Source organism: Limulus polyphemus, unplaced genomic scaffold (assembly GCF_000517525.1).
Source record: "Limulus polyphemus unplaced genomic scaffold, Limulus_polyphemus-2.1.2 Scaffold1605, whole genome shotgun sequence".
Lineage (NCBI taxonomy): Eukaryota > Metazoa > Arthropoda > Merostomata > Xiphosura > Limulidae > Limulus > Limulus polyphemus.
In genome coordinates, this window is record NW_013667215.1 from 175,085 (window position 1) to 193,493 (window position 18,409).

General features: G+C 30.2%; 1 protein-coding gene across 2 annotated transcripts in view; it reads right to left on the minus strand.

Moving 5' to 3' along the window:
• Window positions 1–18,409, minus strand: part of LOC106464277 (pyruvate carboxylase, mitochondrial-like) — an 82,973-nt gene that overhangs the window by 9,558 nt on the left and 55,006 nt on the right. For both annotated transcript variants that reach the window (XM_013924404.2, XM_013924405.2), the window contains exons 11-19: window positions 16,939–17,173; window positions 15,745–15,969; window positions 14,259–14,415; window positions 13,767–13,873; window positions 12,057–12,190; window positions 8,672–8,921; window positions 4,973–5,217; window positions 3,626–3,805; window positions 1,647–1,895 (exon numbers count right to left, since the gene is read on the minus strand). In XM_013924404.2, coding sequence (XP_013779858.1) covers window positions 1,647–1,895; window positions 3,626–3,805; window positions 4,973–5,217; window positions 8,672–8,921; window positions 12,057–12,190; window positions 13,767–13,873; window positions 14,259–14,415; window positions 15,745–15,969; window positions 16,939–17,173 — 1,782 coding nt within the window. The remainder of the gene's footprint in view (window positions 1–1,646; window positions 1,896–3,625; window positions 3,806–4,972; window positions 5,218–8,671; window positions 8,922–12,056; window positions 12,191–13,766; window positions 13,874–14,258; window positions 14,416–15,744; window positions 15,970–16,938; window positions 17,174–18,409) is intronic.

The following is an 18,409-nucleotide window of genomic DNA, read 5'->3' on the forward strand; positions in this document are numbered from 1 at the left end:
CTCCTACCTTCCCTTCGTGTCGTCCGTTCGGTCGTACGTCTCACGACTAACTTAATTGTGCTAGTTAGTTTTGGTTAGTAATATAAGTAAATAATAGTTATTTTACTTTTTTTTTTTTTTTTTTTTGAACATAATAGATCTTTATATAACATTAGTATTAAAAAGTTTCTCAAAACTGAGTCAGTCTAAAATTTTTTAAGAAAAATATCCCACAAATTTTAACTTTAATACACCACTATAAAAATGATTCATACTACCAGATCACATGGTCAATCTTGGGAAGGCTGTTTTGAAGCTATTCTACCAAGTAAATAAATTTCTTACGTTTTAAGGATGTATAAACCTCTGACAAAGAAAGCAGTTCACATAACTAGCAATAGAATTACATAAGGATATAAATTTGTCAAATATTTTGAATAGTTTACTATGTAAAAAGAAACCAAATCTATAAATATAATGTTCCTTCATGGCAGTTAGAACGAAGAGAATGGGACTTTTCTTTGTATGTCTTGACATCCATAATAGTAGGGCTAGTGTTCTTTGTAGAAGCATGCTTTCAAATTTTAAAATATTGGCAAGATGGAGGTTTTTAGGTCAATATTATTATTATTATTTTTTAAATAAACATATGACAAATAGAATAACAGATTCAGATTATTTCTTAATACATGCAAGTTTACACTGTCTTGAAAACCTGCAGTAAAACCTTGGTGCATTTCATATTAATATTTAAATATTCTAATGAACAATATAAATATATGCACAATCCTACAGTACATTCAAAAATGAGGGTTTATTTTAAAATGAAATCTTGCTGTCTAGGGGATTAGTTAGCTCAAAATTTTAGAATTAGTAATAAGAAGCAGCATTCATGAAGACTTAAAAATGGAATAAACTATTTATACGTTCTATTAAACATGGAAGATTACCGTTATAGCAGATTAAAATTCTGGTCAAAATCTAGCCAAATTATTTCCAAAAAATAATTGAAAATAATTATCAAATGAAGTCTGATTAATTCAGGAAGTTTTTAAATATAAACCTACTAATTACATCCAATAACTTGGAACTTCTCATTGTTCTTCAAAATTAGTAATATACTAACTGAAATATGTGTGTAATTATGTACATGTGTAAATACTGGTTAGCTATGAAAATATTGAAAAAATTTGCATCTATGTTTTGAATATCTGTTTTTCAGAATATTCTTACATTTTCCAAAGTTCATTAAAAATCAGGCTTGACAGAATATATTCTCTGTCAAAACTGATTTTATCCATACCTTGGGATACATACTTGTTCAATTGCACACACACACACAAAAAAAATATATGCAGAAAGCCAGTTAAAATTTCTTTTAAATTTAAATTAAATTTAACAAAATGGACAAGGTACTACTAAAACTATGTTAGTTTCTAAAGGTAGAATGATGACTAAAGTAGAAGGGCAATTCTATTCTTACAGCATATTACAGCTATGTTCATATACTTAAGTAACATTCCAGCAAATGTAATATTCCTAAACATTTCCTTAAAAAGCCACAAAATAAGGAATAAAGGTAATCTTCTCCAAGAACATTTTGCAGAAAAACATTAAAATGAATCAGTCAAATACACATGGTACTTTTATAATTATGAAATTCTTACATCAAACTCCTCAGCGACTTTGGGACCCACAAGAAAAATGCGTGTGGCTAGCAAGTCAACTGGTCCATATTCACTTTTGAAGGTAAGAAAATCATCACAGACTTTAGGATACATCGCAGCACTCATGACATCTGTATTTCTGATTCTGATATTATGCTTTTCTAAAAGATCAGCTTTTAACTTGTCAAAATCCAATGAAGCAAGACTCTCCCCTGGTCTGCCTTTAAGAGGTGTCAGTCCTTTCAATATCTAAAAAAAGTTGGAAAATTTGTAATGTTATTATTTAATTAATAAGAAGATATTTTAGTGATTAATAACAACAATACATAAAATATCTAAGTTAAGATTCAGAAAACTTGCTAGTGCACCACATTATTCTACAATATACTTAACTTCTCAAATAAACAAAATTTACATTTACTGTAGAAAGACCTTCAGGTACATCGGTATTATTCAATCAAGTAAAACATTAATCACTGTCTGTCCTGAGAAAAGAAAGAAATGTAAATGTAATTTCTCACTTAAGAGCATTATTAATAGAGTTCAAGTTTGTTATTGAAATACTATTGTTTATCTCTAATACTGTATGAGATATACAGATTTCCACATCAGTTTAACTGGTAAATTTTTAAGGTTTCTCAAACAATTTAAAGCATAATATAAAAATTTTTTGCTCACAAGCTAAGAGACAATTTTACTACTTATTTTCAAACATTACTAAACTTTGAAACTTCCTATTTTAATCAACATCTTTAATCTCTTACAGTATATTTACATGTACCTGCAATACAACGTGTCATATGAGAAAAGTTTAAATAATCTTTTTCCTTAATCTCTAGTCCAATAAATCAAAATTTGGTAGCCATCTTTACTGAATACTTATTTTACCAAATTCTATTATTAAATACATGATCAAAGCTAAATTAAATGTAATTTCAACATTTTTACAAAAATGTAGACATGTTAATCAAAATCAAAAGGACCCTTGTAATAGCTGTCTTGACTTTTCAGAATAGCCATATCTGAAAACACTAAACTTTTATTTTGCTTCTTGTATCATATATGCTATAATTAACGAAATGTGTAATTTCCTTCCCACATCTTAAAGCATTAACAGTGAGACATGGTACAACACAACCAACTGGTCAGTTTACGTTATGCACAAGCCTCCAGAAATCAATTGAACAATTTAAAAACTTTCACCCTTGACAATGCAGCAAGTGACAGCATAACCATTCTTGATGCTGTGGCCACACTGCAACAAGCTACATCACACTATCTTTGATACTGTGGCCAACTAAAATTATACTAGAAACTCTTGGCACCATGATACTACAGTTATAAAACATTATATATTTTAGGGTTACCATAGTAGGCCCAAGTATTTTTCACAGTAATTCTTATTTGTAATTTATTAGCTTATAAGTAGTTATTTTTATTTCCCAATAATCTTAATAATTATTAAATAAAATGTATATTCAACTAAGTTACAAGGTTTATAATAGTTAGTTTTTTATTTATATAATAGGCTATATGGAATCAATAAAATAGATAGGACAAAGGTATAAAACAAAGATTCATCATGTAAGTTTAGTTGTAAGACTAATTAACTTAATTTTTTAATCATGTACTTGAATTGGTGCTGTTATTTCAACACATGTATTATATGAACAAGTTTCTGTTTTGATTTATTTTTAATAAAGTATAAAATTAGTCTGACTGGACAAAAAACTTACTGTGATAATTTGCTTAGTTCAACGATCATTAATTGTTTACGCTTTATAAATGTTATTTTATTGATTAAATCAATTTTCTTAGTAATAAGTAGCTTCTTATTAAGCAAGTAGTGCGGATATAACAATAACATATCACTATCAGCAGGAAAAGTTAGTGCTAGAAAGAAGTTTATTCATTAACATCAATAATGAAACTAGCATTCGGTTCTGTAAATAATTCCGTATATTAAAATACACAGTTACTTTGGAGCGTAGTGGCTCTGGGAAACCACCAGGAGGCTCTCCAATGTAGCCCTGCATGTATTCAATCACTGAACTTGGAAAACTCAAATCTTCTGCTTTTTGTTCCACTTCTTCGGCAGTTAAGTTGTTCTGGACCATAAATTGTGCAAGATCACCAACAACTTTGGATGAAGGAGTCACCTAATTAAAAAAAGTTGAAGAAAAAAAAAGTTGTTCATATTCTGTTCTGTCAACAAGCGGTACTGGTTATATATACTTGTTCTTTATTTCTTGTCAACAAGTTTTTTTTTTTACTAACTGGATAAATCATTCAAGTTTACTGATAGCTGTGCAGGGTATTATATTGAACTGACACAAAACCTGAACAATGAAGCAGCTATGATAAAACCTGATGATAAAATCATTGTAATGGAAAAGAATTATATCATGAACATCCTAGAAAATGACCTTCACTTGGTCCTAACAAGTCGTCTGGCCAAAAAGTTGACCACAACTACTTTTTCCTTAAAGTGACTAATTATTCCTTTATACTTGAATATTATAAAATTAAAACAGACATAATGCACTGTGTGATTTAAAATGGTAATTTTGAAATAAAATACCTTTTTCTATAGAATATAACATAAAAATAATTGGGTTGGCAAATGTATTTATTGTATAAAATCTATGAAAATACATGATTTTAGATTTTTTCTTTTTAACATAAAAGTATTTTCTCAGGCATTCTGCAAAGCATGGAATAAACAAGTTTTTTTTAATGCAACAGATGAAACTTGGAGAGTTTTTTTTTTTACCACATTTACTACACTCCTGTTAAATCTTTTATGTTCACCTTTCTGAAACTAAAAAACAAAATAAAAATCATTGTATTTTTAAGAAGATATCTAGAAATTTCTAAGCTGTTTAGCTTGACAAAATCATTTTGACCCAATAAGTCTTGTAATGTAATATTACACATGAAGTTATTGACCTTTATGCATTTTTAAGTAGTATTTTGTTGAACTAAAAGTAACTGAATAACAATTTGTGTTATTATGATACCAGTGAAGATAAAAATTAGTCAATTGTAAACCCAAGCATGGTATAAATACATTAACTGAACATAATCACTATGTTAAAAAAAAAGACAAAAAAATGCATTTTCTTTTTCATTAAGTAAGAAATTATGCAGATATTCATATTAAATGCTTTTAGATAAATACCTTAGCTAGAAAAATAAACAATTACACAAATCACACTGATTTCCAACAGTTATTTTGATACCTTTTCTATACATTGCATTTACACTATTGTTTTGATTTTAACAACTAAATGTTTTAAACATCTTATACAAATCAGAAAAATTACTTTGATAATGTCACCAAGAAGTTTGTTGGCTTCTGCATAAGTCTTCTTAATTTTCTCAAACTGGTCACCTAGCCCTAGACTGAAAGCTTGAAACTGCAAGTTGGTATACTGGCCACCAGGAATTTCATTCTCATAGACATCAGCATTGCCACTTTTCATGGTGACTGCACATTCAAATGGAGCATACAAGGTGCGTGTTTGCTCCCAGAAAGCTGAGTACTTGCTGATTGTTCGGAGATCAATATCTAGAAAAGAGTCAGATACACATGATTACCAAAATAACACTTGGAGAAATAAAATGTTACATATTAATGACAGTTTTCCTAAAATGCGAGATGTTTTGTGAGAAAAAAAAAAATTCTTATCCTGATTTACCCATGGGGATTTAGTGTACAGAATGAATGCTTGTAGGCTATTTGTTTGTAACTTATATAAAAGTACAACAAATACTTATTTATTAAATAATGAAAGCACACACACGTCAAAAATGTAACTGTCTGATATTCTTTTGAACAAGCTACTTGCAAGAATCACAAGCCTGTTCAATAACTATTTCATAACATCAAGAACATAGCATCAACTATGAGCAGGTGATTAACTTTGTATCATGAAACAATGGTGAATTCATGAAACCATAAAAAAAATGTACTTAACAAACAAACAAAACAAAAAACTCGGTTTCACAAAGGTACAAGTGGTATGATCTTAACAGTAAGTACTACAATAAAGGTAACCAAAAACTATTATGGAAGCACACATCATCCAGTAATTACTAAAACACAGGTGAAAGACTAGTGGGAGTTGCTAAATACCATACCCAAAAACTATTATGGAAGTACACATCACCAGTAATTACTAAAACACAAGTGAAAGACTAGTGGGGGGTTGCAAAATACCAGCTCAACCCCTTTAGAAATGGTGAACACTGATCAGAAGAAAATTATGCAACTCTTGTGAAATATCTTTCAGAAATAAAAATAGTGGAGAAATTGTTTGAAATTTGATCATTCCTAAAGGCATGTAGTTTCAGAAAAATAGATAATTTTTTAGTCTTTCTACTATTTCTAATAAAAGTTCGTTATTTCATGTTGTTAGTTGCATTCGAACTCTGAATAGTTCACATGCAAAGTGATTTTTATACGAAGTATAAGAATACTATTTTTATCTTACAGTTTTCGCATTTCATTTGCATAGTCTCTAGAATTTCATAAAGGAATATCAAAAGTTTTCTTAAGGTAAACGTTTATACTTTATTTTCCATTTTCTCTACGATGTTTCTAACTATCTACTATCACCAACATACAGTGCAATGATATGTTGAAAATTAACAAATAGAAATATGTACATACTTTTCAACTCTTCACAGAATTGTAGTCTTTTTCATATATGTATAATTTCACATCTTTATCTTTTCACTTATAGTATATTTTCAATTTTCCTTTCAAATTCTTTGTCTTTATCTATGCCAATACATCAACTGATGCCAGTGGGCCTTTATAAAGTTATTTTGGCATATTTCCCTCAGAGAAGCATTGCCAAAACAAGATGTGCTTATGCATTTATAAAGCTTTCACAATCCAGGCAACAATTAAACTTTTAAAAATCATTAAACCATTCAAATAAGATTTTTAAAACAAATAATAACTAACTAAAATATAAAAGTGAGATCTAAATACAGTTTAACTGTCTCTCTAACTATAGCATATTTATGTAATAAACCACCATAAGTGCTAAAGTTGATGAAGCAGACAACAATACTAACACCAGTTACATCTACTTCAAGCCACAAACTGAGCGCCAATTTTAAATTAACCATTGGTGAAGTATAGTGTAAACTGAGCTCTTTCTAACAACTATATACAATTGTGTCAACTAACTACATGTACATTGTAGATCTCAAGGCAAAGTATGGAAGGTGGGCATGGCACTCATGAAGGGTTGGAAAATTTATCTCTTTCCCAGTGAATACAGTTGCGAGACTTTGTATCTTACATGTCAAAAGAGGACATAGATGTACACTGCTGTCTACACATTTGATATACATTGCAAGCTTATGTGTTTATGTTCAGCTCCTGCTATAGTGAAGATTTTTCACAGTGCATGGATCACATGACAAGAAGACTGCAGTTTAAGTATTTTTTAACGTTCGTTTTGATACTAAGGAATTAAAATTTAGATAACATAAAAATCAAATTATAACATACATTATAATGCTAATTTTGTTGATATAAAGTTGTTTAATTAAATTCTGAATGTAACTCATCAACACACATAGAAATTAATTTAAAAATGATATCATTCTGAAAGGGTTAAACTTGCAACAATGATTCATAATACTAAATCATTGACCATGGCCATTTATGGGCTTCATAGTTACTCTAAGCATCATGTGCTGTAGTAATAGTACAGTACAATACTAACATAAAGCTGTATTTAAAAACTATCCTAATACTTGGCACTCAACCAACAATCCTTAAGAATTAGTTTATAATCAATTTAGAAACTGCACAGGCAAACATACTACTAAAGTTCAACTCTATATACAGCTCCTGTATAACACATGATGAGTAGGGGGTAAAAAAGAAGTCGTAAATAGATCATGAAATAAAACTACATTCTAGAAACATTGGTAAAGATTAAAATTATTTCAGAGTTCTAATAATTCAATCTATTCTCAAACTATATCTTCTTACAAAATTGACAGATACAGACTAAAGAAATTGTCTACATCTGTGTGTATTTTACTTAATCCATTGGAGAAGCCAAGTAGCTACCAAAAAATAAGTCACACAATAGACAAAGAGTTCCTACATGACTATCCTCATACTCAATTAATAGCTAAGAATTTCTTGTTAAGATATTTCTTTTACATAATTATGAAGCTATATGTCTTTTTTACTAGCCAAACATGTAATAAAGCCAAATTTTACTTTTTTCTCATGGTCAGTTTGCATTTTCCTAAGGCAAACCTTATGTCTTAAAGTTATCATTAAATTCATCAATAAATTCAAATGCACAGCTCTGGTAGACTTACTACATCTACACAAACAAAATAAATGGCTTTTCAAAAGAAATGCACAAGCATGTACTAGATTGGAAAAAGAATAAAAAATAGGACAGCAATGCTAATGAAGGTCTGCTTTCAATTGGGTTCTAATTTCTCTTTGATTGGACACGAGAAGATGACTAAAGATAAGTAGCTCTTTTTTGTGAGAGTGAGAATAACCTATGTACAATGAATAAATCATGAGTAACAACTAATTACCCGGCCTCTATTACATGCTTTCAAAGTAGGGATTAAAAAACAAAAAGCCCACAAAATTAAAGAAAGTATATACATATTTCCACTTCAAGAGATTGAAACTCAAATAAAGATATTTTTTTTTTTTTTTTTTTTTTACATATTCAAAAACTTTGCCAAAAAACTGCATAAAACTTAATAAAAGTAGATCTATCTGTATGACAAAGAGTTAAAAAAATATTCCTCCAGTTATTTTTCATTTATGCTATTTTATCTAATAAAAGAAACTTAAGAGTACAAAAAGTACCGGTTTTAAATATCAAAGAGCTTAAACAGAATTCAGAAGTTCCTGTTCTTTACATCTCTCCAACTTATGAACACAAGTTTTATACATGTTCTTATTTCATTTTAAGTCACTATAAGAATGTAATGTTCAATTGTCATCAAGACTCACTTACTGGTGTCCAACTCTGATCCCTGTAAACTGGCAACAAAAGCTCCCATACTTGGCTGAGAAGTCATGCCTGACATGGAATCTACAGCAACATCTACAACATCAGCTCCAGCTTCAGCACAAGCTAACATGGATGCAATACCAGCTCCAGCAGTGTCATGAGTGTGAATGTGGATGGGAATATCTGGATGACGATCTCTGAGAGCTGAAACTAGCAACTTTGCAGCTCGGGGTTTCAGCAGACCAGCCATATCCTAAAACATTTGGTGTATAAAGAAGACAATTACTGATCTTAATAATAATAGATGTATCATGAGGTGTAAAAATAGTTTTACCTTGTTGTAATTGTACTTCTTATACACATACGTCAGTATCATATATAATATGCAAGAAGTTGTTACTTCAAATTCTCATATGTGGATATTACTACTTTTTCAGTGTTGCTTTGAAAAAACAAAAAAATAGGTGTTCAGTATAGAAACTTCTTATCTATCTAGTCAAGATTAATCATCTTGAAACAGGTATGAATAGAATAAGTTAGTGATAGTTGCATATTAGAGATTGATGTTTATTAGTGATTGCTGTTCAATGTTTGTTATTTGTTAATTAATGTTTCTTCCTGGAACTTCAATAGGAGGTACTGCATCTAAGAACAGAAGGTCTAGAAATAAATATTTTGACCCTAGTCAGATTATACAGTGAAATACATAATTATGATTTCTATATTATTCAGGTTACATAAACATGTAACAAAATGTACAGACAACAAGGGACTGGTTGGTCCAGCTAAGCTGTTCCATTTATAAAACTAAAGCTATAAAAAAAAAGGGAAAATTCAAAGCCAGTCCTTATATAAAATTTTATCAATCTTCTCTTCAACTCCCTTAAATTTACTGCATCTACCATATCTGAATGTAACCCATTCCAGAGGTTAACTACTCTGTTAGAAAAATAACACTGTCTCCAAAATAACTACTACATTGCTATAAGGTGTTTTTCTGTGTTCATTGAATCTGGTTTCCATTTTTCAGCTTGTTATGTTCGTCAGTGTAGTTTTTACATATTGTGGATTTTAGTTTTGTGCCCAGTTTTGTGATCCTTTCTACACAGGCCAAAAATACCAACAAAACTACGGAAAACAGCCACCAGAAAGAAGATAACATCAACACCAATTCCATTGATAACCAACAACTTATCTTTCCAGGTAAAACTGAAAACATCTATTTTCAAAGAAATCTCACACAAAACCATCAACATAATTTCACAGAAAAAAAGAGAGCTAAAAAAAAAAAAGAAACCTTACACAGAAATATATTAATTCTATAAACAACCTAAAACAAGACAACATTATAAAAGTTCTAAATGTAGATAAAGGCAATGCCATTGTAATAATGAACACAAGTGAGTACATTTAAAAAATGAATGACATCCTATCAGATACAAACAAATTCAAGCCAATACTCACAGATCCAACAAAAACACACAAAAAAAAGCTAAACAAAATCTACTACAATTGAAAAAACAAACAAAAAAGCAATACAGTCTTAGAAAACCTTTATTCCTACCTACGTAAGACTGGCTCCCACACACCAAAACTGTAAGGCACCCCCAAGCCTTACAAACCCTGTCGTCCACTACGACCCATAATGTCGGCACATGAATCGTTTAACTACAACCTTGGTAAATACATAGTGTGGACATTTTCTACATATGTAACATCAGCAGGATCCTTTTTTAAGGACTCTTACATCTATTCTGGATCAACTAAACCATAAAGCCTTAATGGCCAGTTTTGACGTAATCTCCCTTTTCACTGAAGTCCTAGCTTCTGAAGCCTGCAAGATAGCTTTAGAACTTTATATCCAAGACCCCAACCCATTAATACACATCCACAGCAACCAACTAGCAACTCTTCTAAAATTCACTACCACCAAAACCAACTTCATGTTCAACAACCAAAATTCTATACAAATAAATGGCTTAAGTATGGGCCTGTGTCACCAATTCTAGCCAACATTTTCATGCCACAGATTGAATCTCAAGCAATCAATTCAGCCTTACACCCACCACTATACTGGTACAGATATGTTGATGATATATTTGCTGGATTTACATCTACAGAACATACACTTAGTTTTATCAACCACACTAATTTCAAACACCCCAACATTAAGTTCACCGATACACAATTCAAAACAAAAATCCACAGAAAAATCACCCATACTGGACTATACATTCCCTGGGACTCAGCACATGAAACAAAACAAAAACTCAACATATTAAGAAACCAAATAAACACAGCCACAAAACTATGCTCACCCGATAAAACTAACAAGGAAATCAAACAATTAAAACAACACTTCTCAATGTCAATAAATTTCCTTCGAAACCATAAAAAAAAAAATCATTGGACACACTTAGTCCAACAACACAATCAACAGCAAACAAACAATAATAAATTCAATGAAACAACTAACTATAAAACCTTGCACTGTTGCATACGGTATATTCCTGATATTAGCAATAAAATAATTAACATTTGGAAAAAATTTACAACAAAACATATCATTGCAATAAACACTATATTCGTTCAAAAACTACACTGTAAAAACTACACTGACACACACAACATCAACATTATTTATAAAATACAATGCAACAACTGCCATGACTTCTATACTGGAGAAACAAGCTGAAAAATGGAAACCAGATTCAATGAACACAGAAAAACACCTTCCCACATTCTTGAACACTATAAAACAAATAAACACAACATAACCATAGAAAACACAAACATATTAAGTAGAAAAACAAAGACAAACAAACAAAAAATCAAAGAAGCCCTACTTATACAAGAACTCAAACCAAAAATTAAACATAAAGGAACACCTTTATACCTATATTAATCACCTAACATCTAACTGCTACACCCCCTACAATCTCGTACCTGTTCACACTCTCGTCCCTAAGACATGTGCCCAGTAACTGTCAGTTTCAAACTGACTTTGTTAACCTGAAGATGACCTAAGAAGGTTGAAACACTGTTCTTGTACTTTATTTTAATTAAAGTTTTAATACCCATACAAGTCACGTCTGCTATACATAAACTACTGTGACAGAAATCTGCATCTTAACTCATGTGATCTTTTCCTTGATGTGTCACATAGAATTGCTAAGATATCAAGTGGTCTATTATTTACTGTGAAGCTGCTCTCACACGTCATGCAAACATTAAATATATAGAACAATAATAATAATAAAAAATCAACAATATATCCCATGCAATTGTGCCTTTTATTAGCAAATGAAAAAAATTCAGGAAAAGCAAGGTTGGTATGAATATAAGAATTTAAGTACACGTTATCTTAACAACCAAAAGTTATATTCACCTTTATACACAACACATGAGTACCAGCCTTCACCAACTCCTCAGATAATTTCAAGTAATAGTCAAGATCATATTTTTTTCTTGATGGGTTAGAAACATCACCAGTATAAGAAATGGCTGCTTCCACTACTCCACCTTTAACACAATAACTTACAAGTTATGTAAATGTAATTTGTTTTGTCAATATCCCTTACATAATATAAATATTTTTTTCAAAATAATTTACAAATTATCACACAGGGTGGACTTTCGAGTTGCTGGTTACATGCAGTGGGTTAAACTTTTACTGTAACCAGACCCACTCACACATACATGTTGATAGCAGTGTACTAGCTAAACAGTTATTTTGTACTTATCCTAGCCATATCCACTCATACTAGCACACTTACATCAGTACCACTTGGTAAACAGTTACGTCGTACTTATTCTAACATGTTGATAATAGCAAGCCATACTCCACAGTAAAGAGTTATGTTGTATTTATCCTCTGTCATTGATATACAACAGTACCATTACATTATTTCACAGTAGAGTTTATAAATTTTCTGAACAAAATTTTAAACTCTCTTAATTCTGTGGTTTAAGAAAACAGAACCATGTCTAGGTTTTTGTGCTGAAAAAAACAACAAAAACTGAAAGCCTCATAACAAACTTTAAAATTATGCTTCTTACGTGTGTGCGTGTGTTCGTTCGTATGTAAATATAATATCCAGATGTTAAAACAAATTCTAACAAAACATTTGTATATACTCATTACTGACAATGACCATTAAATAATTAAGTTATTTTTCAACTACTCTATACAAAAAACTGAATACTATACCAACCCATCTTTAGATCTCCATTTCATTAATACCAATAAGTCTGTTTAATTTATTTCATAAAAAGATCAGTAATTGAAACCTTAAATCATATATTTTCTCTTTCTAATGTTGTGCCATATCATAACACTTATTTAATTCATATTTCAACTCCCAAGACCTGCCACAGATTGTAACAAATAGCAGTTTGATCTAAAGGTCACTGCTCTCTTAACACAGTCAGCTTAGTGGATATAATTACAAAGAGATTCCTTGATACCTTTATGCAACTTTCAAATAATTAAGTATTTGACTAGCTCAATATTGTTGAAACAGTGTAAAGTAATCAGTTGATGTTATACTGCTTGTGAAGAACAAATTGAGAAGCCTTTTTATAACCTATTTGAAGTAAACAGTAAAAGCATTTTCACTTTACAAGTCTTCAAGATCATGTTGGTGATATGCAGCATAAGGCAAATAAAGCTTGAGATATAAATGGGTCATATACATACACTGTAAGCCTTGCTTTGTTCTTGTAGTTAACTTACCTTTCATACATTGAAGAACTTTACTCAAAAATGTATTAGTAGTTGTATGGGTTGTATTTATAGAGGTTTGAAATGCTAATTATATAACACATGGATCCAAATTACAGAGATCATTTATTTGAAGTCAGATAAAATAACATAAGTACATTAATTGTAATTTTTGTATCTTAATTCCAAGTGTATTTAATTATTCAAGCCTTTTTGACATGATTTTAATGAATAGCTCGAAAACAACAATTCATTATCTAAGAGAATCTTGTTAGGAGAATGTAACTTACTGCAAGTTCCTTTGTATCAATATGTTTTATAAATCAAAGGGAAATAATTCCAAAGTTCTAAAGCAAGATTAGAAGTTTTTCTCACCAGCCTTTCCTGCTGCTTCCATGCCCAGCAGTAAGTTTGGAAGGTAGTTTAAAGAATCAAAAACACGGAAAATATCCATCCCACACTGTTTGGCTAGTTCACAAAACCTGATAAACGAGGGATTAGAAAAATTAACAAACTAAAACTCCCGTTTAACTTCTGATGCACAACTCTACAAGTAATAAGATGAAAAAAAAACAAAAACGTATATGGATTAAAAAGTTTATTCCTAAAAAATTTTTTCTCCCAAATGGTAATGAAAATTCCATGTTAGTGAAAGCCAAAACTGCCTATGGACAAAAGGTTGCCTGGTGTTTAAATAACATGAAATGGTGCTACCTAAATAACATGAAATGGTGCTACCATTTACTACGTTCAGTTTTTGTATATACATTATACAGATATATATATATAAACACACACACACAGACACTTAGTGAAATTAGATGTTTAACTCCATTATTGTTGTATATTGTTCATAACAGAACTTACTTGAAGACGACATTATCAGGATAGGATGTGTATCCCACAGCATTGGCACCACGAAGCAACATTTGAAATGGTATGTTTGGTATAAGTTGACGCATCCTTTCTAGTCTTTCCCATGGACACTCGTGGAGAAATCTCATGGCTACATCAAATGTAGCTCCTATAAAATAAGGCAAAATTTTACTAACACTTATGTTACTTTCATACTGAAATCTTGTAAAAATCCAGGATAATTTCATATGTACAAGAAAACACTGGAATATGAGACTATTCTATTTTTTTTCTCTCTTTTATTAATTTCTCCAACTAGTTTGATGACTTTTTTCAAAGGTCACTCTTTACGGTATAATTTTATTGAGAATCTATAACAAAAAATATACGACTACCATTTTTCAAATAAACATAAATAATCTAAATTAAATATTTTTCAAACGTACAAACATATAATACACTAAATGTATAAGTACATTAAAAATGCTCAAAAATAAATAAAACTCAATAAATATACTTTCCTATTTTATTTTAGAAATGCAATTTATCTATTCTATAATTTCACTCTTACTTACAGAAAACACAAAAAAGTAATTAAGTCTTGGTATCAATTTTTAAGGTCTTACAATTACTACTGACTTTACACAACCAGTTACTTCAGCCCTCTCACTACTATCTATTTAAAGTGGTGCCAAAAACATTTGTACAGAATTTTCAAAATATAATCTTTTACGTTTTTACATTAAATGCACAAAAAGGGAAAACAAAATTCTCAAAATACATTTATTAAAATGTTTGCTGATATACAGTGGGCCTTTCGGGACATCTAACATGGAATTTATGTAAATTTATCCATAATTTTTGAGGATTTTTAATGTATTTAATTTATAAATGGAGTGTGTTTTATGTTTGTACATTTGGAAAATATTTAATTTAGATTACTTATATTTATTTGAAAAATTCTATCTGTATGTTTTTTTATAGATTCTCAGTAAAATTATATCTAAACAGTGACCTTGAAAGCCATGAAACAGTTGGAGAAATTAATAAACGAGAAAAGAATTGAACAGTTTTGTTAATCGTATCCACAGGTGAATCTTACCGGTGTTTTGGTTATACATGTTTTGAGTGCATTTTTTAAATTTCTTTTAACCAGACCAACGTAACTGTTGTTTAAAAAAAAAAAAAATCACTTACTACATTGTGCACCACTTGAGGAATGTAAATTTTATAATTAATGTATTAACACTATTGATAATGCAATACAGTTTGCTCTTCTATCTTTCATACAAAATCTGACAATTACCTGTGTACATCCAATTATTTTTGGAAATAGACGAAAAAGCTAAATCAACAGTGGTGGTTTTGTTTTTAAGTGAAAGTTTGTTAGCCTGACAAATTAATTCTATAAGGCTTTTATAATAAAAGTTATTTTAAAAACTGACCATTTCTTCCACCTGTTTTTTCAACAAATGTAATTGGTATGGTTTTGACTAACCTCCCCAGTTCTCCAAGCTGTAGAAATTGGTGAAGTTATGTGCCACAAAAGGTGAGATCTTCAGTATATCGTGGGTGCGTATCCGTGTTGCAAGTAATGACTGATGAGCATCTCTAAAAGTGGTATCCATGAGTAGAGTACCTTTATGATTTCTAACAGCTTTGGCAAAACTAGTAGGGCCTTCTTTAAGAAGAATCTCTCTCCACCCAATTGGAGGCTTCACACCTTATACAAAATTCACATATTTAAATCATAAAACATACCAAGACTATCACCATAAACAAAACCTAAAATGCATGAAAGTATAATAATGAAGAAAAGCACTATATAAAGATATTTTATGATTTTATTGCAAACACTTTGAAAGTATAAAAGTTCCAATAAAAGTAATGACAAACACTTTATAAGAACATGTTACAGGCTAGATTATAGGTTAACACAGCTAATCTGCTATAGTTACAAAATTATAAGGTAAATGGTAACAACTTGAATCTCAAGAGTAAGAAATATAATCTTTAATAGAGAAAAATTAGAAATTATGTTAAATTTTATTGTCTCTCTCTCACACACACAGGGTTTTTAGTCAAACTATTTCAAAAACAACTAAATCTACATAGGCAGTGCAGCTGCCTGCCTGATATAACAACAAGAAAATAACAGTAACACCTTATGAAAAATAAATAGTATGCAAAGTTTTTCTTAATGATCCTATATATATATAGCATCCATTTAGATACATCATATGCAAAGAAATACTTACACATCACTACTTACATGTAAAAACTGACAAAACTTTGTTCTAAGATTTGTTTGTGTTACTTCCCATGAATTAGTTATATTACTGTTAAACACTAAGATTTCACATTATGCAGGTAGGTAATAACAATATTACTTCCACAAAGTTATTTAGCCACATTGACAACAAACATAACTGAGTTTGAAATATATTTGGGAAATTACAAATCAAAAACTGAAATATATACATTATTAAGAATTTTCACTGTCAAGTTAACAAAGAGGAACATTAACCATTATATGTTTTATTTTTCTTGCACTTTGACCCATGACATTAAATACTTCTGGTCAACTTGTTATATAGAATTGGCTTAATTTCTGACTGACTGTTTTTATTCTGACCTATATACTTAGTTTTATGTTTAATAGAAGCACTTAACAATCAATACTGTATGTTACCTGCAGGAATTTCTGGAATTGATATCTCAATTTCAGAAGGTTTTAGGGGTGTAGAAAGAGGTGTCATGGGTCCATTAACCATAACACTACCAAGGTAGTAAAGAAGCTTCTGTGCACGGTTCTGGCTAGGTTGAATATTGAACAACTGAGGGTTCTCATCAATGAAACATGTATCAATTGTTCCAGCTAGGAAATTTTCATTCTCCAAAACATTGAGCAAAAACGGAATGTTGGTCTGTCATAATGTAAAACACACCAAGTTCATTATTGGATTAATCTAATATTCATTACATACAAAACTTGAACTGACTCAGTAAAATAAAAATCTTATGATTTAAAGAGAAAAATGTATCTTGCATGTTTTATGGTCATATATGTATGTATATCATAAAATTGATTTTAACATTAAAAAGGCTTTTACAAAATATATATATAGTAAAGAGATTAAAAGACAGGAATGCAAATGGTAAGGAAGAACTAAAGTAGAAATGGCAAATCAAGAAGTGTAGAAGAAGGAAGGAGAAATAAATAAGTAGACTGTAAAGTAGTCATTTCCTATCATTCTAGAACATTTTGACAATAATATTAGGAAAAATTACCTTTACTCTCCAAATAATAATAAAAACTTTATTTCAGCCAACATTTTGCTACTGCAGCTTCATCAGGAGTAGTAGTAGTAAAATGGTTTGATGTGAAAATAAATGTTTATTTGAAGACTTGAACTTTATTTTCTCCAAAAGTTTGTGTACTACTATCCTGATGAAGCTGCAATGGCAAAATGTTGGCTGAAAAAGTTATTATTATCATCATCTAGAGAATTAAGTTACTTTTTTTCCCCCCTTAGTCAAAATGTCTAAATCCTTCTAGTATGCAATGCAAATTTTGAAAAACAACAAAAATACCCTTCTAGGAATTGAATGAATAATTTCTCACTGTCAATCACTCATCCATTTAAAATACAAAGACAATGCTACAACCCAATTCTTTTAGAATTATATGGGATAAAAAGGAAAATAAATTTTAATTATAACATGACTAGGGATACCTGTACCAACTATCCATATGAAACTGAAATCTGCAAAGGAATAAGAGGTATGTGGTAAAAAAAATATCTGTATTCATTCATGAATTTCATCATAATTGTTAAGCCAAACTAAGCTCCCTTGCTTTGTCAGCTTAGACAACAGAACATGTGGTATTCAAGTATACTGATGTCCAGCAGAAAAGCCAAAGTTCCCATAAAATGCAGGTATAGGTTGTTTGGAGTTTTTGGCACAAAGCAACAAGGCTATCTGCACCAAACAACCAGTACAAAAAGTAAAAACTGAAATATTATAAAATATAAAAAGAATTCCAGCCAAATCATGCCCAAAAAGGTAAATTACATAGAATAAAAAAAAAAAAAGCCAATGGCCCATAAACAGTTAAAAACACAATCAAATTGGATATTGTCACCACTGCCAAGGACACC